The 24,607-nt window shown below is 46.9% G+C and overlaps 1 protein-coding gene across 2 annotated transcripts in view; it reads right to left on the bottom strand.

Moving 5' to 3' along the window:
- Positions 1-13,497: 13,497 nt before the first annotated feature.
- The window catches only part of CFAP20 (cilia and flagella associated protein 20), a 309,756-nt gene continuing 298,646 nt past the window's right edge, over positions 13,498-24,607 (bottom strand). For both annotated transcript variants that reach the window (XM_050773114.1, XM_050773113.1), the window contains 5 exons: positions 16,799-16,878; positions 15,969-16,080; positions 15,184-15,372; positions 14,724-14,834; positions 13,498-13,933 (listed from right to left, as the gene is read on the bottom strand). In XM_050773114.1, coding sequence (XP_050629071.1) covers positions 13,928-13,933; positions 14,724-14,834; positions 15,184-15,372; positions 15,969-16,080; positions 16,799-16,878 — 498 coding nt within the window. In that variant the 3' untranslated portion in view covers positions 13,498-13,927. The remainder of the gene's footprint in view (positions 13,934-14,723; positions 14,835-15,183; positions 15,373-15,968; positions 16,081-16,798; positions 16,879-24,607) is intronic.

Genomic DNA, 24,607 nt, shown 5'->3' with positions numbered 1-24,607 from the left:
CGGCATGGGGTGAGGAGCCTGCTCTGCTCCCGCGTCTAGTGCTGCCCTGTCTTCTGGAACAAGTTCCTCTGCCCCCGGAACTGGAGAAGGTGAAAGAGGGGGTCTGGAGGGTACAGCCTCTCCTACCCCAGCACCCCAGCCTGGCCCACCTGTCGCTGGCACCCGCCTCCAAGACTGGGGCTGCAGCCTGGAAATTGATGGGAAGAAATCACGTGCTCCTGCTTACCCAACAACTGGCTGTCCCAAGCCTGGACCTCTTGATTCACTCCACCTTCCCCCCACAGTCTGGTGCCACACCTCCTAGTCCTTCCTCCACAAAGCCTTCCTCCACATCACCACCCAAAGTCCAGAATCACACAGTTCACCCACCCCCATACTCTCTCTAACCATATTTCTAGAGGGGAAGAGTTCCCTGGGTGAGGATGACACTCCTGTCCCTTTCCTGGGAAAGCTTGATCACTTTCTCCCTCCAGGTCACAAGGGTTTTCAGGGCCACATTTTCAGGCCACCTCCCAAGCACATATGAAGAGAGGTGGCATCAAAACAGACCTCCACCTGGCAGGTAGCCCTTGACCTTCCCGCCTTTACTGAGCCTTTTTCCTCCCCCTCATCCTTCTAGCTTTAAGAAAACATCGGCTGGGCGAGGTGGCTCCCACCTATAATCAAAGCCCTTTAGGAGGGTGAGGTGGGGGGATTGCTTGAGGCCAGGAGTTCAAGACCAGCCTCGTCAACATAACAAGACCTCATCTCTACAAAAAAAATTTAAAAACTTGGCCGAGTATGGTGGTACATGCCTGTATTCCCAGCTACTCAGGAAGTTGAGGTGGGAGGATTGCTTGAGCCTAGGAGTTTGAGGCTGCAGTAAGCTGCCATCGTGCCACTGTACTCTAGCCTGGGTGACAGAGCAAGACCCTGTCTCTAAAAAAGGAAAACTTCACATTATATGCACTTTTAGCAAACCACATATCCTTTTAGGAACTGAGATGAGATACACATTAATAAATTAATAAATATTACCTGCTTTCTCCAGACTATGCCTTAATGTATCTTTTCCTCTCCTTGCTCAAGGGCACTTGGGGTCTGAGGAGAGGGGCAGGTACTGAGACGGGGGGGACTGGGTGCTCCTCTAGGACCTGAGCCACTCAGGTTTTTGTAATCAGCTGCTACCTGAGGAACCACCTGAAACTTCATGGCTTAAAACCACCATTGTATTTGCTCCCAATTCTTGCCTTTTTTTTTTTTTTGAAACGGAGTTTTGTTCTGGTTGCCCAGGCAGGAGTGCAATGGCACAATCTCGGCTCACTGCAATCTCCGCCTTCGAGATTAAAGCAATTCTCCTGTCTCAGCCTCCCAAGTAGCTGGGATTACAGGTGCATGCCACCATGCCCGGCTAATTTTTGTATTTTTAGTAGAGATGGGGTTTCATCATGTTGGCCAGGCTGGTCTCAAATTCCTGTTCAGGTAATCTGCCCACCTTGTCCTCCCCAAAGTACTGGGATTACAGGCATGAGCCACCGCACCTGGCCTTGTTTTTTTTTTTGTTGTTGTTGTTGTTGTTTTATTTTTATTTTTTTGAGACGGAGTCTCACTCTGTCACCCAAGCTGGAGTGCAGTGGTGCAATCTCAGCTCACTGTAACCTCTGCTGCCCAGGTTCAAGCGATTCTCCTGCCTCAGCCTCCTGAGTAGCTGGGATTACAGATGTGCACCACCACGTCCAGCTAATTTGTGTGTGTGTGTGTGTGTGTATTATTATTATTATTATTTATTTTTTTAAAAATAGAGATGAGGTTTCCCCATGTTGGCCAGGCTGGTCTCGAACTCCTGATCTCAAGTGATCCACCTGCCTCCCAAAGTGCTGGGATTACAGTCGTGAGCCACTATGCCTAGTTCCCTTTTGGCTGAACTCTCTGGGCAGTCTTTCTGCTGGGCTGGCTGGTGACCACCTGTGTACCTGTATTCACGGATAACTGAAGCCTCCACATGCCTCTCCCTGTGGTCTCCTGACATGATCTGTAGGGTAAGTCTAAGGTAGCCAGACTTCTTTTTTGTTTGTTTTAGACACAGGGTCTCACTCTGTCGTTTAGACTGGGGTGCAGTGGCATGATCACGGCTCGCTGCAACTTCAACCTCCTAGGCTCAAGCAATCCTCCCACCTCAGCCTCCGAAGTAGTTGGGTCTACAGGCACATGCCACCACACCTGGCTAATCTTTTTTTTTTTTTTTTTTTTTTTTTTTTGAGACAGAGTCTCATTCTATCACCCAGGCTGGAGTACAGTGGAGCGATCTCAGCTCACTGCAACCTCTGCCTCCCATGTTTAAGCTATTCTCGTGCCTCAGCTTCCCAAGTAGCTGGGTTCACAAGAGTGTACCACCACACCCGGCTAATTTTTGTAAAAAAAAAAAATAAAAAATAACAATAATAATAATAATTTTAAAAATTATTTGTAGAGACAGGGGTCTCCCTATGTTGCCCAGGATGGTGTCAAACTCCTGGGCTCAGGTGATCCTCCAGCCTTGGCCTCCCATAGTGCTAGGATTACTGGTGTGAGCCACCATGCCTGGCCTATGCTAGCCAGACTTCTGATGTGGCTGCTCAGGGCTTCTGAGAATACAAAAGCAGGAGCTGCTAGGCCTCCTGATGGCTTAGGCTGGGACCTGGCACAGAATATCACTTCCGCCATGTTCTGTAGTTAAGCATGTCATGGGGCCAGCCCAAACTCAAGGGAAAATACATGAGGCGAGACATGAATACTAAGGGGCTGCATTCATTGGGGGTCAACAAATTGACAGACTATAATGACATACATGGAACTGAGCGGTGCATGAAAAATTCTAACAATGGTAATTTGGGGCCGTGGGAATAAGGGTACTTTGTGCTTTCCTATTTTTACGTTTGAAAACAGACAGGAAATAAAGGGGAGGCTCAAACAAGGCATCTAGCTCAGCATCTGAGCAGAGCTGTCTCAGGCAGCTGTCACTGCAGGCCCCCTCGGTCCCCAGCGAGTTAGGGCCTCCTGGGGCCCCAACATGGGAGAGAGCAGGGGAGCTGTCCCTGACTGTCAGGGCCTATCAGGGTGGCAAAGGGGCCCTTGTGCTGGGCCTGTCATTCACAACAGGCCTGATATGAGACATCGTGTGTGCGTGAGGTTACTCAGTGGCCAAGGCATCCTGTCAAAGCCAAAGAAGGTAATGTGTGTCACTCGTCACATAGGTCTCAGCTCGGGCCCCATTCCTGAGGCTCAATGCCTATAATGCACCTTAAGTGTTTATTTATTTATTTATTTTTGAGATAGAGTCTCACTCTGTCACCCAGGCTGGAGTGCAGTGGCGTGATCTTGGCTCACTGCAACCTCCGCCTCCCAGATTCAAGCGATTCTCCTGCCTCAGCCTCCCAAGTAGCTGGCACTACAGGCATGCGCCACCACGCCCAGCTAATTTTTATATTTTTAGTAGAGATGGGGTTTTGCCGCGTTGGCCAGGTTGGTCTCAAACTCCTGACCTCAGGTCATCCACCTGCCTCAGCCTCCCAAAGTGCTGGGATAACAGGCATGAGCCACTGCTCCTGGACTGTTTTGATATTTTTAGAGATGAGGTCTCACTCTATGACCCAGGCTAGAGTGCTGTGGCATGATCAGAGCTCACTGCAGCCTCAGACTCCTGGGCTCAAGTGATCCTCCCATCTCAGCCTCCTGAGTAGCTGGGATCACAGGCATGTACCACCATGCGTGGCTGTCTTGTTTTTCAATGGATCTTCTAACCTCTTCCTTCTAAAGAGTGGTCCATGGACCAGCAGTGTGGGTATGACCTGTGAGCTCATTAGAAATGCAAAATCTAGGGTCTTATCCCAGACCTGCTGAGTCAGAATTTGTATTTTAAGGCCGGGCGTGGTGGTGCACACCTGTAATCCAAACACTTTGGGAGGCCGAGGAGGGTGGATTGCTTGAGGCCAGTAGTTCGAGACCAGCGTGGGTAATATGGTGAAACCCATCTCTACTAAAAATACAAAAAATTAGCCGGGCCTAGTGGCAGGCACCTGTAATCCCAGCTACTCAGGAGGCTAAGGCAGGAGAATTGCTTAAACCTGGGAGGTGGAGGTTGCAGTGAGCCAAGATCATGCCATTGCACTACCGCCTGGACAACACAGTGAGACCCCATCTCTAAAAAAATAAATAAATAAATAAGAATTTGCATTTTAATAACATCCCTAGGTGATTCCTATGCATATTAATGTTTGAGAAGCCCGCTCAAACCAGCTTATTAAGGTCACCATTATACTATATTGAATTTTTTTGGTGGTGGTGATAACATCTCATTGTGTTCAATGCAAGCATTGAAAACAGCATTGTCCAGTAGAAATTGCCTTTACCTGCACTGCCCAAGGTGGGAGTCGCTAGCCATGTGTAACTACAGAACACTTGAAATGTGTCTAGTATGATAGAACTGAATCTTAAATTTTATTTCATGTTAATTAATAAAATCTTAATTTAAGGCTGGGTGCAGTGGCTCACACCTATAATCCCAGCCCTTTGAGAGGCCATGGTGGGAGGATCACCTGAGGTCAGGAGTTCGAGACCAGCCTGGACAACATCGTGAAACCACGTCTCCACTAAAAATACAAAAATTAGCCGGTTATGGTGGCGGGCGCCTGTAAACCCAGTTACTTGGGAGGCTGAGGCAGAAGAATCGCTTGAGCCCAGGAGGCAGAGGTTGCCATGAGCTGAGATCATGCCTCTGCACTCCAGCCTCGGTGATAGAGCAAGACTGCATCTCCAATAAATAAATAAATGAAAATAAATTTTAATTTAAGTAGCCACACAGCTAATGGCTACCATATTAGATGGCATGAATTAAAAATCTATTTGTGTTTTGGCCAGCCATGGTGACTCACACCTGTAATCCTGGCACTTTGGGAGGCTGAGGCAGACAGATCACCAGGTCAAGAGATCAAGACCATCCTGGCCAACATGGTGAAACCCTGCCTCTACTAAAAATGCAAAAAATTAGCTGGGCATGGTGGCACTTGCCTGTAGTCCTGGCTACTTGGGAGGCTGAGGCAAGAGAATTGCTTGAACCTGGGAGGTGGAGGTTGCAGTGAGCCGAGATGGTGCCACTGCACTCCAGCCTGGGTGACAAGAGCGAGACTCTGTCTCAAAAAAAAAAAAAAAAAAAAAAAATCTACTTTGTGTTTTAATGGCTCATAAACTGCCTGGGTGTGATGACTCATGCTTGTAACCCCGACATTTTGGGAGGCTGAGGCAGGCAGATCACGAGGTCAGGAGTTCGAGACCAGCCTGGCCAACATGGTGAAACCTCATCTCTACTAAAGATACAAAAAATTAGCTGGGCGTGGTGATGTGTGCCTCTAATCCCAGCTACTCAGGAGGCTGAGGCAGGAGAATCACTTGAACCTGGGAGGCGAAGATTGCAGTGAACTGAGATCACTCCATTGCACTGCAGGCTGGGTGACAGGGTGAGGCTCTGTTTCAAAAAAAGAAAGAAAGAAAAGAAAGACAGGAAGAAAAGAAGAAAGGAAGAAAAGAAGAAAGGAAGAAAGGAAGAAAATTGCCAGCAGCCTGGCCCCTCCTCTGTCTACGGGGGGATTTGCATGGCCCCTGTACCCCTTGTTACAGTTTTACAGACAAGGCAGGAAAGATTGTGTCACTGAGTGCCACGGAGCCTCAGGAAGCTCCACCTCCTCCACGTCCTTCTTTGAGGTTGCTGGGATTTCCTGGGGTGGTGGTGGCCTTGGGGTGGAGTTAGGAAAGGGGCTTTGGGTACAGAGCATCTTTCTCCCTCCTGCCCCTCTGCCAGCATGCTGACCAAAGTGATCACAGCCTTCTGGGAATGAATCTCTGCTCCCCTATCATTAGTACAGGGATCTCAGCAATACCTTTCCATTAGTGAAATGAGTCAAATTCAAAATAAATGACTGGCTAGAATCGTTATATGGGTACCTCTGTCACCATTAAAATGGGACATAAGAATTGGGTGAGCCCAGGCTTGTAAGAGTTTTGGGACATCTTAGTTCAGAACTCCTGTAGGACTCACCCCTCGCTCCCACCCACCCACACACTTAAGAAGGAATTCCCACCTGGTACTGCTCTCTCATCCAATCCTGCTGTCCATGTGTATTAGTCTGTTCTCATGCTGCTAATAAAGACATACCCAAGACTGAGTAATTTATAAAGGAAAGAGGTTTAATTGATTCACAGTTCCACATGCCTGGGGAGGCCTCACAATCATGGCAGAAGGCAAAGGAGGAGCAAAGTCACATCTTGCATGGTGGCAAGCAAGAGAGAGCGTGTGCAGGGGAACTCTCTTTTTTTGGGGGGGGACAGAGTCTTGCTCTGTCACCCAGGCTGGAGTGCAATGGCACAATCTCAGCTCACTACAACCTCTGCCTCCTGGGTTCAAGCGATTCTCCTGCCTCAGCCTCCTGAGTAGCTGGGACTGTAGGCGCCTGCCATCACGCCCAGCTAATTTGTATATTTTTAGTAGAGACGGGGTTTCACCATATTGGTCAGTCTGCTCTTGAACTCCTGATCTCAGGTGATTCACCTGCCTCGGCCTCCCAAAGTGCTGAGATTACAGGTGTGAGCCACGGCATCCGGCCAGAACTGTCCTTTCTAAAACCATCAGACCAGATGGGCATGGTGGCTCACGCCTGTAATCGCAGCATTTTGGGAGGCCAAGGCTGGTGGATCACCTGAGGTCAGGAGTTTTAGACCAGCCATGCCAAAATGGTGAAATCCCATCTTTACTAAAACTACAAAAAATGTTAGCTGGGCATGGTGGTGTGCACCTGTAATCCCAGCTACTCCAGAGGCTGAGGCAGGAGAATCACTCCTGGGAGGCGGAGGTTGCAGTGAGCTGAGATCACGCCACTGCGCTCCAGCTTGGGTGACAGAGCAAGACTCTGTCTCAATAATAATAAATAAATAAATAAATAAATAAATAAATAAATAAAACCATCAGATCTCACGAGACTTATTCACTATCACAAGAAGAGCATGGGAAAGACCCGCCCCCGTGATTCAATTACCTCCCACCAGGACCCTCCCACAGCACAGGGGAATTATGGGAGCTACAATTTGAGACTTCGGTGGAGACACAGCCAAACCACATCATCATATATCCTAAAATTTGCCATGGAAAAGGCAGTGAACATGCACTTCCACTGAGCTTTAGGTTTAGGTGGTATGAACCTATTTTGCATGCTCACTAATAATTTTTTTCTCCTTCCTTTTGGGCTGAGATTTGCTTTCTTTGTAGCACACTACCAGCAGTCAGGCGGAGGGAATGAGAACTACAACTCTCCCTGCCTTTCACTGCTGGGGGCTTAGGTCAGTTCCCAATACCAAGAAAAGAGGTCTCGGGCTTGTAAAGAGGCTTTAGGTTCAAGTAAACATGAGGGCGGTCTTGGAGGATGGGAGGGAGCTTTGGAGAGTGACTTGGATTCCAAAGGCTAGTGTATTTATGGCCCGATTTTCCTGTATTTATTGATTTTTACTATGTTCACTCCAAAATACCAGAATTTACAATTTAAGACTTTATGGAAGCAGGGGCTGGGGGATACCCGAGTGATGAGAGAACCCATGGAGGCTCATACTGATATTTATTGCTGTCATTCAATAGAACAGTAGAGGTGCTTGGTGACCTTTTATACCCCTTTAACAAGGGGTTCTGTTCAATCCCTTTCCATATTCACCCCTTGCATACTGTTTTGCTTTGCTTCAGACACCATGGATACCAAGAGGCACGATTTTTCCGAGGCTCATGCTTTATCCAGATGTTCAACGTCTTGTGGATTTACAATTTGGAGTGCCTCTATCACAGCCCAGAGGCACTCGTGGTTTGCATTACAGGACCGCACACTTTCAGGTTATGGAAAATGTATGAAGATGTAAGTGACATATTAGAATTCCGTATAAAAGGAGGAACTTAAGGGTTTTTTTGTTGTTTGCTTGTTTGTGTTTGGTGGGAGGAGGCTGCAATCTGCAGATGTGCCTGGGTGGCAGGCCGGGGCGGGGGAGGGTGGTGTTTTATGTTTCTTTTCTCTCCCAGCAGTGTCTGACCTCTCTACGCTCAGATGTATCATATCCACTTGCTCACTCCAACGTGGAGCCACCCTCAGATGACAGAATCACCAAAAAACACCAGGAGAAGGTATTAAAATGCAGATTTCTGGGTTGGCTTTCGACAGAGAGAGAGAATAAAAATGTTCTCTCTTGGGGTGGGGACAATTGTCATTTTAATAAGCTGGGTCCCAGGCCAAGGAATCTGAATTTGCTGGATTTTCATTTTTATTTATTTATTTTTTGAGTGTTGCTCTGTCACCCAGGCTGGAGTACAGTGGTGCAATTGTAGCTCACTGCAGCTTCCACCTCCCCGACTCAAGTGATCCTCCCACCTCAGACTCCCCAGTAGCTGAGACTACAGATGCATGCCACCACGCCTGGTTAAGTTCTTTATGTTCTGTAGAGATGGGGTCTCGGTATGTTGCCTGGGCTGGTCTTGAATTCCTGGCCTCAGGTGATCATCCCGACTTGGCTTCCCAAAGTGCTGGGATTACAGGCATGAACCAGCACGGCCTGGCCCAGAAACGTAATTTAAGAATATGAATTAAAATTCGGCAGATTAGTCTTCCTGTGGGAAGGTACATTGTGGCCACCCCCCCGCCGCATCAGGTCTATCCTTATTTATTAATCTATTTATTTATTTAGAGACAGTCTTGCTCTGTTGCCCAGACTGGAGTGCAGTGGCACAATCTTGGCTCGCTGCAACCTCCACCCCCTGGGGTTCAAGAGATTCTGCTGCCTCGGCCTCCTGAGTAGCTGGGATTACAGGTGCCCACCATGCCCAGCTCATTTTTATGTTTTTAGTAGAGACAGGGTTTGGCCATGTTGGCCAGGCTGGTTTCAAACTTCTGACTTCAGTTGATCTGTTCACCTCAGACTCCCAAAGTGCTGGGATTACAGGCGTGAGCCACTGTGCCCGGCCTATTGAAGTCTGTTCTAGATACCTTATGAACAGACACTTGATGTGCTCAACAGCAGGAGCCTGACCTTCTAGCAGGAAACCCTAGGTTTTATTCCCAGCTCTGGCCCACGTGAGCTATGCAGCCCCTGTGAGCCCTTTAACTTCTGTGCTTGTCCATAGATGGGGGCAGCGCCACATATAACCTTCCAGACAGGATCCCAAGGGCGCCACATGCAACAGCTATGAAAGCGTGCTGCCTTCTGAAAAGCACTGCCATGTATCGCGCAGGTCGCCATCTTGCTTAGAAGTCACCCGCAGTGCCAAGCCTTCCCAGGCTCCTGGGAGAACACGCATGACAGGGATCAGGAAACTGAAAAAGCTGTCCATGCTAGGAGGCTGGGTGCAGGAAGAAAGGGTAACTTGATTCTGTTCATACATTCAGGTGCTGTCATTTCAGAAATGGGAAGTAGGACTTAATATCTTACTTACTTTATACTTTTTTTTTTTTTTTTTTTTTTTTTTGAGACCAAGTTTCACTCTTGTTGCCCAGGCTGGAGTGCAGCAGCGCAATCTCAGTTTACTGCAGTCTCTGCCTCCCAAATTCCAGCGATTCTCCTGCCTCAGCCTTCCGAGTAGCTGGGATCAGCAGTGCACGCCACCACACCCGGCAATTTTTTTGTATTTTAGTAGAGACGGGGGTTCACCCTGTTGGCCAGGGTGGTCTTGAACTCCTGATCTCAGGTGATCCACCTGCCTCGACCTCCCAAATTGCTGGGATTACAGGCGTGCACAGCCCTTCATATTCTTTGGACCATGAGCTCACAAATGTACCATGAGCATGTATTACTTTTATGATTCCCTACCTGGTTAAACACAAATGAGATTTTCACTGTCAGCCTGAGACCCTGGTGTTCAGCTAATATGTGACCACGTAGTGACTGGCTAGGCCAGCCCTCACTGCTGAGGCAGAGCTGACTCCAGTGCTTGAGGCAAGGGGACGCCAACACAAAAGAGGACAGGGATGGCATATGGGTCTCATCAGATGCATTGGGTCGTCATTCCGCCCTGTTGCTTCTAGAGGGGCTAGCCCATCCTCTCTGGGCTTCAGTGTCCTGATCAGTAAAACGAGGGCGATGGGGATGCAGACAAGAGCTCCAAGATCTTTTTCAGTGAATTTCCTGACACTCAGGGCTTCTAGCTGAAGCCGCTGAGGGGGTTAGGGATATCAGTTTGGGGTTGTTCTCTGGGATTCTTGCAACCTTCAGAAATGCCCCAGGAGGGCACTGGTGTGGCGCCCGCCAGTCTTCTAGCCTGGCTATAGAGGAAGCAATCAATGGGCCAGGGGCAATTAAGTGCCATAGTAAATCTGCTCTTCCCCAGAATCAGCCCTGTTGGGAACAGCTGTGTGCTATTCCAAGTTCATGCCAATTACCTAACACTCTCTCATTTAGAGGGCAGTCCCTTCTAAAACACACCATGACTTCCAAGGAGCTGGATAATGCAATTCTGCCTGCTCCAATTACCGTGATCCGAGATCACCCGGGCCCAAACTCCACGAGGACGCCTCAGCCCAGCAGCCTGTCATTCCCTCTTCCCTCAGCCTCACTGGAGGTTGTCGTCTTCCCGGCGAGCTGGAAAGCTGCAGGCAAGGGGCTGTGCAGTCATGATACCACTGTTCACCCTGGCCTGGGGCCAGCTCAGATAATACCTCTCATCACCCCGGGGCCCCTCGATTCCTTCTTCCTCCGGGATGGGTATGTGAGGCATCTGGGAAGCCGCCCGCCTACCACCCTAAAGAGGGTGGTGAGGTAATCCCCAGACACGTCTGACAAGTGCCTGGGGTGAAAGAGGCTCTGTGTGGAGGAGAGTGCCTCGCTGTGTTTCTCTGAACCCCCAGGAGCACTTCACTGATATCCTGGCACCCAGAAGAGATGAGAAGTTAACCCGGTTTTCTTGTCACCACAAAAGCATCTTTCATGCCATAATCGAGTCTGGATTGGAAGGAAGATTTCACTAGACAGTGGCCAGAGGCTAGATACTCTGTTGTCACTGCCCACCCCTCCACCCACACAGCCATTCGAGGATTCCCACTGTAACCCAGAAAGTGACGGAGACAGGCACACTGCCTAACAGGCGGATGCTGGTATGCTAAGGACAGGGAAGCAGGACGATGTTCAGTTTTGACCGGAGTTGGCCCTGCAAGAGCAGGCTCTGTCACCTGGGTTGAGGGGGTGTTCTGTGATGCTGATGACAAGGGACTCAAAGGAGAGGGGCAGCATCCTCCAGAAGGTGGCTCCAGGCTGGTCGCTGGCAGGAGAAAGGGGAAAGTTGTCTTAAATGCGCCCACCTGAGTTTCAAGCACTTGACAACCGTCTCATCAGGGAGCCGTGGAGCACCCTTCCCTCCACTTCTCCCCCTCCTGTAGCCCCTGCCTCCTCAGAGACTTGGCCATGCTTCCCCACAGCACACTCTGGAGGATACGGATGTGGGAAAAGTGTGCTTCCTGCCATTTAACTTCTCAGAAGGCAGCAATGGTAATGACAAATCTCAGAACTTAATGTTTTCACCTCTAACCAAAGTCAAAATGGCAGGTGCCCACAATTCCAGTCTGTGCAATGACGGCAAACCCGGGGCAGTGACTGGGGGAGGGCACAGAATCTGGAACAGTCTTTTGATCTTGCATTAAGTTTGAAATTTTTATTACAAAAGTACCTTTCCAAAAAAAAATTTTTTTGAGATGGAGTCTTGCCCTTGCCCAGGCTGGAGTTCAGTGGCACGATCTCAGCTCACAGCAACCTCCTCCTCCCAGGTTCAAGCAATTCTTCTGCCTCAGCCTCCCAAGTAGCTGGGATTACAGAAGCACACCACCACACCCAGCTCACCCAGCTAATTTTTTTTTTTTTTTTTTTTTTGGAGTGCAGTGGCGCGATCTCGGCTCACTGCAAGCTCCGCCTCCCAGGTTCACGCCATTCTCCTGCCTCAGCCTCTGGAGTAGCTGGGACTACAGGTGCCCGCCACCATGCCCGGCTCATCTTTTGTATTTTTAGTAGAGACAGGGTTTCACAGTGTTAGCCAGGATGGTCTTGATCTCCTGACCTCATGATCCGCCCACCTCGGCCTCCCAAAGTGTTGGGATTACAGGCGTGAGCCACGGCGCCCGGAACCCAGCTAATTTTTTATATTTGGTAGAGACGGGGTTTCACCATGTTGCCTAGGCTGGTCTCAAACTCCTGACCTCAAGTGATCTACCTGCCTCAGCCTCCCAAAGTGTTTGGGATTACAGGCGTGAGCCACTGCGCCCAGCCAAAAACATTTTTTTTTTTTGGTTTCGTTTTAATAGTAGAAGAAAGTATACAACCGATTAAAAAAATTCTGCCTAGGTGTAATCACTGTTATTAGTTCTGTGTCCTTCAAGATCATCTAGGACACCACCTAATAGGGGGATGCTGATACGTGCTCTTCTCTGCCCTCAAATTGCTTTCCCCTTAGAAATGTTGCATGTGGCAGAGTTGCATCATATACAGTGCTTAACTTCTGCAAATTCATCTGTGCCTTAAAAAAAAAAAAATGCAGGCAATAGTGCCAGTGTCATTCCACTAAACAGGCATCTGTCCAGAATAAGCTCAGTGGGGAAAATGGTGTAAGGTTCCTGTTCCCTCATGCGATTCCAGCGTTTAAAGAAACATTTTTCTTTAAGTCCTTACACTCAAAGCCAGTACTTCAGCTGGAACTCAAATAGAGAAATGGTGATCTGCTCCAATGCTGAGGATACAAGACGTGCTGATTACCGCACCAAAGGCGTTTAGGTGTAATTTAGACTATGTCATTCTGTCTTAAGCTCAACCTAGGACCCAATCCCTAGCAAGATGATTCCACTGGTCATATACTATTTTTTTTCCCCATTTAGTCTTAAAAGTTGTTCTGAACCAGTTTATACAGTTGACCCTTGAACAACTCAGAGGCTAGAGGCACCGACCCTCTTATGCAAAAATCTATGTATAACTTTTGACTCTCCCAAAGCTTAACTACTATAGCATCCTGTTGACTAGAACCCTTACTGATAATATAAACAGACATTCAACACATATTTTGTATGAATTACATACTGTATTTTGTGTCCTCACAATAAGGTAGGCTAGAGAAAAGAAAATGTCATTAAGAAAATCGTAAGGAAGAGAAAATCCACTTACTATTCATTAAGTGGATCATCATAAAGGTCTTCATCATCACATTGATGAGGAGGGGAGGAGCAGGGGGTGGAGCGAGAGGAGCAGGGACTGGTCTGTTGTCTCAGGGGTGGCAGAGGTGGAAGAAAATCCTCATATAAATGGACCCGCACAGTTCAAACCTGTGTTGTTCAAGGGTCAGCTGCATAATATGTCTTGTTCTTTAGATACTTTAATACAAGATAGTTCACAGCATGAAATATACAAGATGTTCAATGGAAATAGTTCTCTTTTCATATCACAAAGGAAACAGAAACATCACCATGAAGAAAGACAAACTAGGAACAAATGTACAAACCAGGAATATATCATTTTATTCATTTCCAGATTATGAGTATTACACAGCATATACAAATATTTAGATAATATATAAAACACAGAATAAACTGCAGGAAGAAATATTGGTCTGGAATTCCTTAAGGGCCATCTTGAATTCTGTAAGTTCATGGAAAGGGTATCTGCCCCGACACTGGGACAGGCGGCGGAATAAGCTCCAGCGTTCACGCGCCACTCACAGGACTCCTTACCCCCACTGCACTTACAATGCAGTTACAGAGTTACGACATGTTCACCGGTGTCCATGACAAGCAACACCAAGTATAAATAACAGAACTACAGCAGAGTGAACTAAGATAAATATGTTTTTGCATCATCCTCCACATAGTTTCCTCTTTAAAAGAAGAGTCACATCCAGGGTCTATCCCTTGAGTCACAATTCCAGTTATTGCTGAAGGGAAAAAACAGAAAAGAGGCATCAGTTTAAGTTACTAGAAAACAGACGGTCAGTGTCACAGGCCCCTGCCTCTGGTGACACTTGAGTGGACAGTGACTGTGGAGAATGGACACACATCTGCAGCAGACAAGCAGGGAAGCACCCACTATTGTGTTAGCAGGTACCTATCAGCTGATAATACTTTTGGGCTGATTAAGAGTTAAGATGGGGCCGGGCGCGGTGGCTCATGCCTGTAATCCCAGCAGTTTGGGAGGCCGAAGCGGGCAGATCACTTGAGGTCAGGAGTTTGAACCTAGCCAACATGGTGAAACCCCGTCTCTACAAAAATTAAAAATTAGTTGGGCATGGTGGTGGGCGCCTGTAATCCCAGCTACGCAGGAGCCTGAGGCACAAGAATCCCTTGAACCGGGGAGGCAGAGGTTGTAATGAGCTGAGATAGTGCCACCGCACTCTAGCCTGGGCAACACAGCAAGACTCCATCTCAAAAAAAAAAAAAAAAGAGTTAAGATGGAAGATATTTTCTGAAGTTCTGTGAGCCAGTGGTAGGAAGTGCCTCATCCCCTCTCACCGTGGAGAGGGGAGACAGCAGTAACAGAATCTTTCACAGGAGCATTCCTGATTCAGTGCTGATGCTAGAAGGAGACCTAAGATCTTGTGATATAAAGACCCCCCAAAGTGTCAACACAGAGAGGCTCTGCAGCTGAATTCTTAGACCAGAGCACCTTCCAGGAGCACAGCTCCCCCAACTCACTGGTGGGCCTTCCTCTGGGGAAGACTGGCTTACCTTTGCCTTGTTCTGAACTGGGAGATACAGTTTGAATTCTGCCGGCAGCTCATCTTCTGAGTAGAGTCTGTCTGAGAAGTAAACCCGTCGGATGCGACAGTTTGCATGGATCTGTCAAGGCAATGCTTCTTTTGAGAGGCTAAACGTGACCGTTTTCTCCCTTTTCCAGAGTCTTCTAGAGGCCCTCTTCTAGGAATGGAAACGCTTCATCTCTGGCATTTCCTTGGCTTGTCTTAGGGATGGATTCTGGTAAGAGGGAGGTCTTTCTTGCTGCATTCACCTCTATACCTGACCCGACTCCTCAATATTTCCTGGACCTTTGTGAGGCCAAAGCTCTCTGGACAGTGTGGGAAACTGAAGCCAGAAACACACAGTGTTCTGCTGTGTGGGCCACAAGCCAGTATTAGACGCAGTGTGCCCTAACCCCAACCCGGGGCTCTGTCTGGGAAAGGAGCAGTACCTGCACTCTGAGGGTCTCAATGTAATTGGTGCCATACGCTCGCCGCGTGAAGTCTAATAAGTTGAACTGAATCTGGTTCCAGCCATCATCCAGCCGCATGGGCATGGTGCAGATGAAGGGTTTGACCCGGGTGGTGCTCTGGTAGTTACTTGCCCGAAAGCGACGACGCACATTCTTGTCATCTAGTACCTGTGAAATACAGAGAAGCAGCATCACACAGAGAAGAAGCTCTGTCTTGGAAGCAGCACACAACCTTGTCCAGACAAGGACCTCAATTCCCACAGCTTGCTTTCCCAAGGCTGAGACTCACAGGAAAATAAACAGACCAGACACAGGTCATACGCTGCATGCAGATGGGCCGGAAGTAGCAAGTTTATCTTGTTTGTTGCCAAGACAACACCAGCTGTTTATGACATATAACAGTCGGCTGGCTCTCAGACCATAGAGTACCTAAATGTTATTCCTTTTGAAAAATCAGAAATACTAAAACAGAACAGCCACTGAGTATTAAATAGTCACTCCCGAAATGGATACCATGCTAACTCTGAAGCTTTGAAATCGCTAGATTTTCTAGGTGCTTACTATTTCTTTAAAAACCTGGCATTAAATTTTGATTACTAATGCCAAATTTACATAACAAGGACTGCATTGGGCTTATAGTAGAAGCAGAAAAGAATACATGCGAAAGGATAAAGATACTTTTGTAGGGCCACTTTTTCCCATCAGGTCAAAGGCTAGCTCTCTGGTATAGCCAAGAGTGGCCACATTCACGTCCGTGTACTTACCTGGACTTCGAAGGTAAAATACTTCTTCAGGTTTTTGATAATCATGACGAGGAAAGGAAGTTTAATTCCCAGTGTCTTCTTGGGGTCTGCAGGGCATGTGATGTATGTGGTGCTGTAGAGAGAGGAAATACCAATAAACACACTCCTGGACTCTCTTCCTTTGTGGTATACACAACAATAGTACAGGGTCCAAGAGGAAACACTGGACAGCAGATCTAAAAGATTCAGACACGCCACCCAGTGAATCCCTCAGCCCTAAGTCAGCAGATGCTTTAACAAACGCTGGACCCAGAAATAAAAGCTTAACACAGGACTAGACAGCAGCAATAAAATATCTGGAAAAAAAAGCCAGACAGTGGATCTCAGAAGCTCCTCCAGTGCGAGAAGACCTCAATTCTGGTGCAGGGGAGCCACTGAATGACAGAAAACCAAAACTGAGACCTCTATGGCACTGAAAACCACACTGTCCACCCACTGGATGAGCTGTACGACACCGCCCACTCCCCACCCCAACAAACACTTTGGTTAATAATACAGCTAATACTGACATCGTGCTTACTATGTGCTAAGCAAGGTTTTAAGTGTTTTATACATATTCATTTATTTACGCCTCGCAATAACCCTATAGGGAAAATGTACTATTATTCTGTCCATTGTACAGATGAGTATGCTAAGGTCTGGGGAATTCAGTAACTTGTCCAGGGTAAGCTCTAAGTGGCAGAGCTGGACTCACATCCGGCACTCTGACTCTACAGTCTGTGCTATTAGCCGCTATGACATATGCCTCCCTAGTACATGATGTCTCTGGGAGAACAGAGGTGGCAACCTACCTTACATTTGTCCCTTCAATCTCTAGCACCAGGGACTGGATGTCATTATCAGTGATTCTTTTGATGTGGCCATTCCGTACCTACAAGAAAGAAAATTCGATTAGTACTGAAATATCTGATAAGGTTGAATAGGACCATTTCAAGAAAACCACGGTAGCCCAAGAGGCTTACAAAGAAATTTGTGACACAGTACACTGAAGCTTATATGTACGTAAGCCATGCTATTACCTCTAGACGGGGTCACATCAACCACCATGAGAATCCCAGGTAACTTGGCAATCCATAAATCAGGGGAAACTTCTCCCCAAATACATCAGCTCAATTTAGATTCAGCTAATATCTACTGAATGCCTACTATGCACCACGAATATCACACACATTATCTTCTCACTTAAGCCTCACACAGTCAAAACAACAAGGCAGGTGATACTGTTTCCATTTTATAAATGTGGACATTGGCACCCCGGAACTGCAAATCCCAAACCCTAAGTAGGAGACTCAGGATTCAGCAGTCTTTCCACTGCCTCATACTGCCTCGCAGATTTCTTTCTTTCTCTTTTTTTTTTTTTTTTTTTGAGACGGAGTCCCACTCTGTCGCCCAGGCTGGAGTGCAGTGGCCGGATCTCAGCTCACTGCAAGCTCTGCCTCCCAGGTTTACGCCATTCTCCTGCCTCAGCCTCCCGAGTAGCTGGGATTACAGGCTCCCGCCACCTCACCCGGCTAGTTTTTTGTATTTTTTAGTAGAGACGGGGTTTCACTGGGTTAGCCAGGATGGTCTCGATCTCCTGACCTTGTGATCCGCCTGTCTCGGCCTCCCAAGGTGCTGGGATTACAGGCTTGAGCCACCGCGCCCGGCGAGAGATGGAGTCTCACCCTGTCTCCCAGGCTGGAGTGCAATGGCGTGATCTTGGCTCACCACAACCTCTGCCTTCCAGGTTCAAGCGATTCTCCTGCCTCAGCCTCCTGAGTAGCTGGGATTACAAGCGTGCAGCACTATGCCCAGCTATATTTTTTTTGTATCTTTAGTAGAGAGGGGCTTTCACCATGTTGGTCAGGCTGGTCTCGAACTCTTGACCTCGTGATCCACCTGCCTTGGCCTCCCAAAGTGCTGGAATTACAGGCATGGGCCACTGCGCCCATCCTGCCTCGTGTACTTCTTTGGCCAGAAAAGCCAAGGAAAAGCTGAGTGTTACTGAGGAGGGCAGCAACAAAAAGTGAAAGCATTCCTCCCTTGGAGTTATCCTGCTCCATGCTTCCCTATCTGCTTTTCCCTAATTTTCTACTTTTTAAAGCAGGAATTCAATTCCCATCTGTGCCACACACAGACGCCTTCTTTAGCATTTTCAGCCCACACTGACCTCTCTTTTCTGATTTGTTTTTCTGGCTCATGTTGTCTAGACGACATAATTTAGTACCTCATCCCACATTGTTTTGTATTGTTTGCTGCATATGTAGGAGGTGGATGACGGGGAGGAATCAATACTCAATACAGATTCCTCCTCTCAAAATATTTAGGAAAGAACAATTATCTTCAAGCATTAAACTTTTTTTTTTTTTTTTTGAGACCGAGTTTCACTCTTGTTGCCCAGGCTGGAGTGTAATGACGCAATCTTGGCTCACCGCAACCTCCACTTCCTGGGTTCAAGCGATTCTCCTGTCTCAGCCTCCCGAGTGCGGAGGTAACAGGCATGTGCCACCATGCCCAGCTAATTTTTTTTTTTTTTTTTTTGTATTTTAGTAGAGACGGGGTTTCCCCATGTTGATCAGGCTGTTCTCGAACTCCTGACCTCGGATGATCTGCCCGCCTCGGCTTCCCAAAGTGCTGGGATTACAGGCGTGAGCCACCGTGCCTGGTCTAAACTTTTAAGCAACTAATATGGACAGAACAGAGATGTGCAAAGGCACTTTCAAAACAGGGCTGGGGCCAGGCACAGTGGCTCATGCCTGTAATCTCAGCACTTTGGGAGGCTGAGGCAGGAGGATAGCTTGAGCTCAGGAGTTCGAGACCAGCTTGGGCAACAGAGTATGACATTGTTTCTACAAAAAATTAGCCAGGTGTGGCGCCGCGCACTTGTAGTGCGCCTATAGTCCTAACTACTTGGAAGGCTAAGGTGGGAGGATCACTTAAGCCCAGGAGGTCCAGGCTGCAGTGAGCCGTGATTGTGCCACTGTACTCCAGCCTAGATGACTAGGTGACAGAGCAAGACCCTATCTCAAAAACAAAACAAAACCAAACAAAACCAAACCAAAAAAACATGGCTGGGGTTGGGCATGGTGGTTCACGCTTGTAATCCCAGCACTTTGGGAGGCCAAGGTGAGAGGATTGCTTGAGCTCAGGAGTTTAAGACCAGTCTGGACAACGTGGTGAAAACCCATCTCTACAAAAAATTAGCCAGGTGTGGTGGCACATGCCTGCAGTCCCAGCTCCTCAGGAGGCCGAGGTGGGAGGATAGCCTGGGCCTGGGAGGTCGAGGCTGCAGCAAGCCGTGATTACGCCACTGCACTCAAGCCTGGGTGACAGAGTGAGATGCTGTCTCAAAAATGAACAAACAAACAAACAAACAGGGCTGGACTATTAGGGCTGAATGGAATATCATATGGAAAAGATCAACTAGGTTTAGAACAGGAGACATCAGAAAGACAAACATATGGTCTTTCTTTAGGTATTATGGAAAGGGCTGTGTTAGGCTGCCATAATCAATGACTCAATCACACTGACTAAAGCTCCTCTTGTTCACTCATCAGACTTCTGATTACAATTTGGCTATTAGACTTGCATATGGGGAGAAATCAGTGTTGAGGCTGGCAGTTTTATTTTTCAACATAAATTATTAATAATATGTTTCTGTTTTTAGACATTAGTCTCTGTGACTCTGTCCCTGTGAGTCTGATCCATTCACGGTCTGCCTGGTGTTCTACAGGTGACATCTGATGTCACTGCCCACCCTTTTCACAATTGCAACCAAGTCTTGTCTCCTTAAAGAAGAATAAGCTCAAGCAAGACCAAGGACCAGTTATGAAGCATCATTTCTATCTTCGACAATGCTTAGCACTGTGCTAGCCATAAACTAAGCATTCAAATCTTTGCTGACTTCTGGAATCTGTCACCCTAAGAGTTGGCACAAATGAATAGGTTCAAGGAGGGTTTTAAAAATTCCTGGATAACACATCCACCGTGGACTATTATAGGAAGCCAGAGATGCTGGGGCATATCACAAAGCCCACAGGACCGCCAGCATGAAGAATGCTTCCACAAATGGGTGCCCATTGTCAGAGACAGAATGCTGGGCTAGACGGGACCCCAGTCCCCGCCAGTGGAGCATTTCTTAGGCTCTCAAGACACAAAACGTCACATTGAAATGCTTCTCAGACAAAGCTGGCAATGTTCAATGCCCTCCTGCTTTGAATTCTGGGCCTCTTTCCAAGGAGATTAAGAGCACAAAGGCTTGGCTCTGTGCAGAACACGCCACCACTGCCCACCTCATTCGCCATCTAAATGTTCGCAACCTAAGTGGCAATATTCCTCCTATATTTTCTGTGTAAAACCAGGCAGATTCAGTGAAGAAGGAATTAATAAATCATTTCCAACTAATGCGAGCAGCCCTACTGATAAGAGCTGGCAGTATTCCAACAAGATGCAAACACTACTTTTATAACAGACCACTAATTATTCTCAATAACATAACCATTCTTTAAAATGGGACAAACTGCAAAGATCAAATAGACAGCTAAATTGAAAGGATTAAGAAGTAACTTGGGCCTGGAAACTGCTATTGTTAAAAAGCAACATGTTGCTATTTATCCACCCTTATTTAAAGCATGCCCTCAAATTTCACATCCCTCAAGCTCTCTCCGGCCAGAGTCAACAAGAGGCCTCCCTCAGTCACAGAGAGACCAGCCAGATCTCACAGGGAGAAAATGTTAAGGGAAACTGCCTTCTGCCCCTCTCAAAGTTGACGACTTCCCTGGGACTCCAGCAGATATGACCTATTCAGGTCTTTACAGAAGAAAACAAAGCCATACAATGCACACAGAAGCCAACGCAGGCTGGTAGGCGGATAGACTGTAGTATTCCTACACTTCTGCCCCGAGGCAAGCTAACTTTCAGTTGGATTTTCAATAACTTACTAAAGAGATTTCTCTCTCCCCCAGTGTTACTAGATAACAAACACACTCACAAATTTAAGTTTTACAAAATGAATGAATGTATTCCACAAAACAAGGGAACTTGGAGGGGTCAAGGCAACTTTGTTGAAGGAATGCCCGTCAGTCTCTCTCGAGTTTGAACCTGGCTGGTGGTAAGACAAACTAAACAGAGCTTTTCCCCAAGAGACTGTTTAACCCCCAAAGAAGAAAAATACAAGTATCCCCATATGACAAGCCTCCAGATGTCTGAAATAAAATTAAGTGAATTTGTTAGTGAATTATGATTTTTCTCCTTTATTGTTTAAAAGGCTGCAAATACAAACTCACTGGAAAAGAGCAGGGTGGAGGTGGTAAGGGCGGATCAATCAGATATGTGCATTGGAGGGTAGGGAATTTCCCAAAGCCTTTTCTCTAGGCTCTGAAACTAGGATCAAAGGGGAGAGGTAACAGGCAATTGGGGCAAAGGCTCCCCACCACCATGGCAATGTGGCTGTCACTGCCTAATATTATAAAGGTCTTCCAGGAAAGCAACCCCCTCCTAAAACCAGCTTCTGACAACAGCATACAGGAAGATACATGTCTCAGAAAGTATCCACGTCCTTTCCTTAGCTCCTTCCAGTTCAGAGGTCACTGGGCAGGCTTGGCTTTGGGATGAAGATAAAATGAACCGCTCAGCATTTATTGCTGATGGTGGAAGCAGGTTTTAACATGCTCTGTCCCTCTCTAGATCACAAAGAGCTGTTTTTGATTTGTTAATTCTTTTTCATTCATGACACATTCCCACTATCAAAGTGTGGCCTATGAGTGCTTTATTCCAAAAAAAAAAAAAAAAAATCTACAGCCAATATTGTTTTATTTCATTAATTTCCCCTCCTCTGCCCATGAGCTGGAGGTACTCAAAGAGGTTCAGAACCCAGTTACTGGCAATTACAGATTATAATGGTTCTCAGCCTCTGCAGACAACAGAGGGGACCAAAGCTTCAGGCTAGTCTTACACTCTCCCAGGCTTTCCATGGTTGCTAGGGCAACTAATAAAGAACACTGATTTCTCTCCCTCCCCGGAATGTAAGCCTCAGGGAAGTGGGTCAAGCTTAGGGAAAAAAAAAAAACCAAACTACTACTACTGGGATAGGGAGGGAGCCGGTGGATGCTATATATTTCTATGATTGCTTTAAAAATAACACGAATTGTATCCATTCCCTCCCCCAACTTTCATTTTTCTGGCCCCACCCACTGAGCCTGGCAGGCAGCTGAACCCTCAGCCATCTGGTATCCTAGCTTTAATGACACATGCTCTAATTTACATTAAGCCATTAGAGCTGTCCATTTCAGCAGGAAAGTTCCCGCACTGGGTTAAGGGCTGGTTTCCCAGACAGAAATTAGGCAGAGGGAGACCCCTGTGGGGAGAACTGGGCATAGCTCTGACTCAGACTCCCAGGCTCCAAGGGAGTCTGAGACTCCCTTTGCTGTACTTGACAGGGGCTATCCAGACAGCAGACAAGCAACTCTGGGCATACACCAACAACCCCTAAGTTAGCGTAAGGACAATTATGTGCATAGCTAAGAAAAGGCAAGTGTAATGAAAACCCATGCCTTTGGATAGGTGCTGTGGCTCATGCCTATAATACCAGCACTTTGGGAGGCTGAGGTGGGCGGATCACCTGAGATCAAGAGTTTTGGGCAACATAGTGAAACTTCATCTCTACTAAAAATACAAAAAAATTAGCTGGGTGTGGTGGCGCACACCTGTAATCCCAGCTACTCAGGAGGCTGAGGCAGGAGAATTGCTTGAATCCGGGAGGAGTAGGTCGCATTGAGCTGAGATTGTGCCATCGCACTCCAGCCTGGGCAACACAGCGAGACTCTGTTTCAAAACAAACAAACGAACAAACCCAAAAAACCATGCTTTCGTTCAATTACTGTAAAACCCGACTCAGAATAATGAAGAACATTCTCCCAGGGTCCAGCTGACCCTGGGAAAGCCAGAAAAAAAAAAAAAGTTTTACCACCTTTATGTCCAAATACACTGAATTCTACTACTGAAAATGGCACCAATTTAATTTTTATCAACAAGGCATGCTAACTAAAAACTAGAATGTAGGAAATTTTTTCTGAAGAGAGACTATTTTTAAAATTAGAACAGGAAATGGGAATCTAACACTATCCAGTAACAACAGCAAAAGACTCTGGTCTAATATTTAGTCCTGGAGTAGGGAAGATACAGCAGCAGCTGAGAGAAAGACAAGGTGACAGGAAAGACAGACAAAGGCGTTTTCATGAATTAATGCAATCTCATCTCATGTACTTTTAGGATGCTAACTTGTTTTTTTTGAGACAAAGTTTTACTCTTGTTGCCCAGGCTGGAGTGCAATGGCACCATCTCGGCTCACTGCAACCTCCACCTCCCGGGTTCAAGTGATTCTCCTGCCTCAGCCTCCTGAGTAGCTGGGATTATAGGCATGTGCCACCATGCCCGGCAAATTTTTGTATTTTTAGGAGAGACAGGGTTTCTCCATGTTGGTCAGGCTGGTCTTGAACTCCCGACCTCAGCCCACCTCGGCCTCCCAAAGTGCTGGGATTATAGGCGTGAGCCACTGCGCCCCGCCAGGATACTACTATTAAGACTGAAAATTATACCATGTTTTGCACAAGTATAAGTGGGAATAGAACCTCCTGGTATTTTCCTTACAACCAGAAGTAATGTTTACATTAAACATAAGAGTCTTTTAATAAATATAAGATGTGCTGGTCCCAGATGTCAAGGTAGCATTAAAGAAACCCCTAATTTCTTCTAAGCTGTTGGTTTAGAAACTTACAAAAGCTTCTATCAGGAACCTGTATAGCCAGGAATACAGACCTTAAGAAGCTAATAATGTCACGTGTGATAAGTAGTAGTAAATTAACTTAGCCTGAAGAGTCAAGGAAGGTCACTCTGAGAAAGGCCTTTGAACTGTGACTGGAGACTAATTTGAAAAGATGGGAGTGAGGCTTGTGGGGTGGTGAGGGGCAGTGCCCAGCAGAGGGACCAGGAAGTGCAAAAGCTTGAAGGTGAGAGAACAGGACTTCCTTCAATTCAGTAGGAGGCTACTACTAAGAGGGGGAACCGGGTGAGGTGAGCCCCGCCTGGAGAACGAGTGAAGCAGGTGCCACAGCATGGGTTATGTGGCCTTAGAGCCACATTAAGGGCTTAGGGCTGGGCGAGCCACGGTGCAGCAACTAAATTCTTCTCATTTCAGAAGTCTGGTTTTACTGTATTTCGTATTCCTAGACATCTGGATGGTGGGCTCATTTCAAATATCTTATTTTAGTTTTGAGCAAATTCCTTAGTCCCTGCCATATTTAATACTATATGTCATTACTTATAAAGTACTAACTACAGTCATGCATTGCTTAAGCATGGGATTACGTTCTGAGAAATGCCTCATTAGGCAGTTCCATGGCTGTGTGAATATCAGAGTGTACTTACACAAACTTAGACAGTACAACATCCTACACACCTGGGCTATATGGTATAGCCTATTGCCCCTAGGCTACAATCTGTACAGCATACAACTGTACTGAATACTGTAGGCAACTGTAACATAATGGTAAGTATTTGTGTTTCTAAACATAGAAAAGGTGCAGTAAAGTACTGTATAAATGATAAAAAGTGATACAACTGGA

The sequence above is a fragment of the Macaca thibetana genome, chromosome 20, assembly GCF_024542745.1.
Source record: "Macaca thibetana thibetana isolate TM-01 chromosome 20, ASM2454274v1, whole genome shotgun sequence".
Taxonomy (NCBI): Eukaryota; Metazoa; Chordata; class Mammalia; order Primates; family Cercopithecidae; genus Macaca; species Macaca thibetana.
The sequence above is the reverse complement of the archived record's forward strand: the minus strand, read 5'-3'. Positions and strand labels throughout refer to the sequence as shown.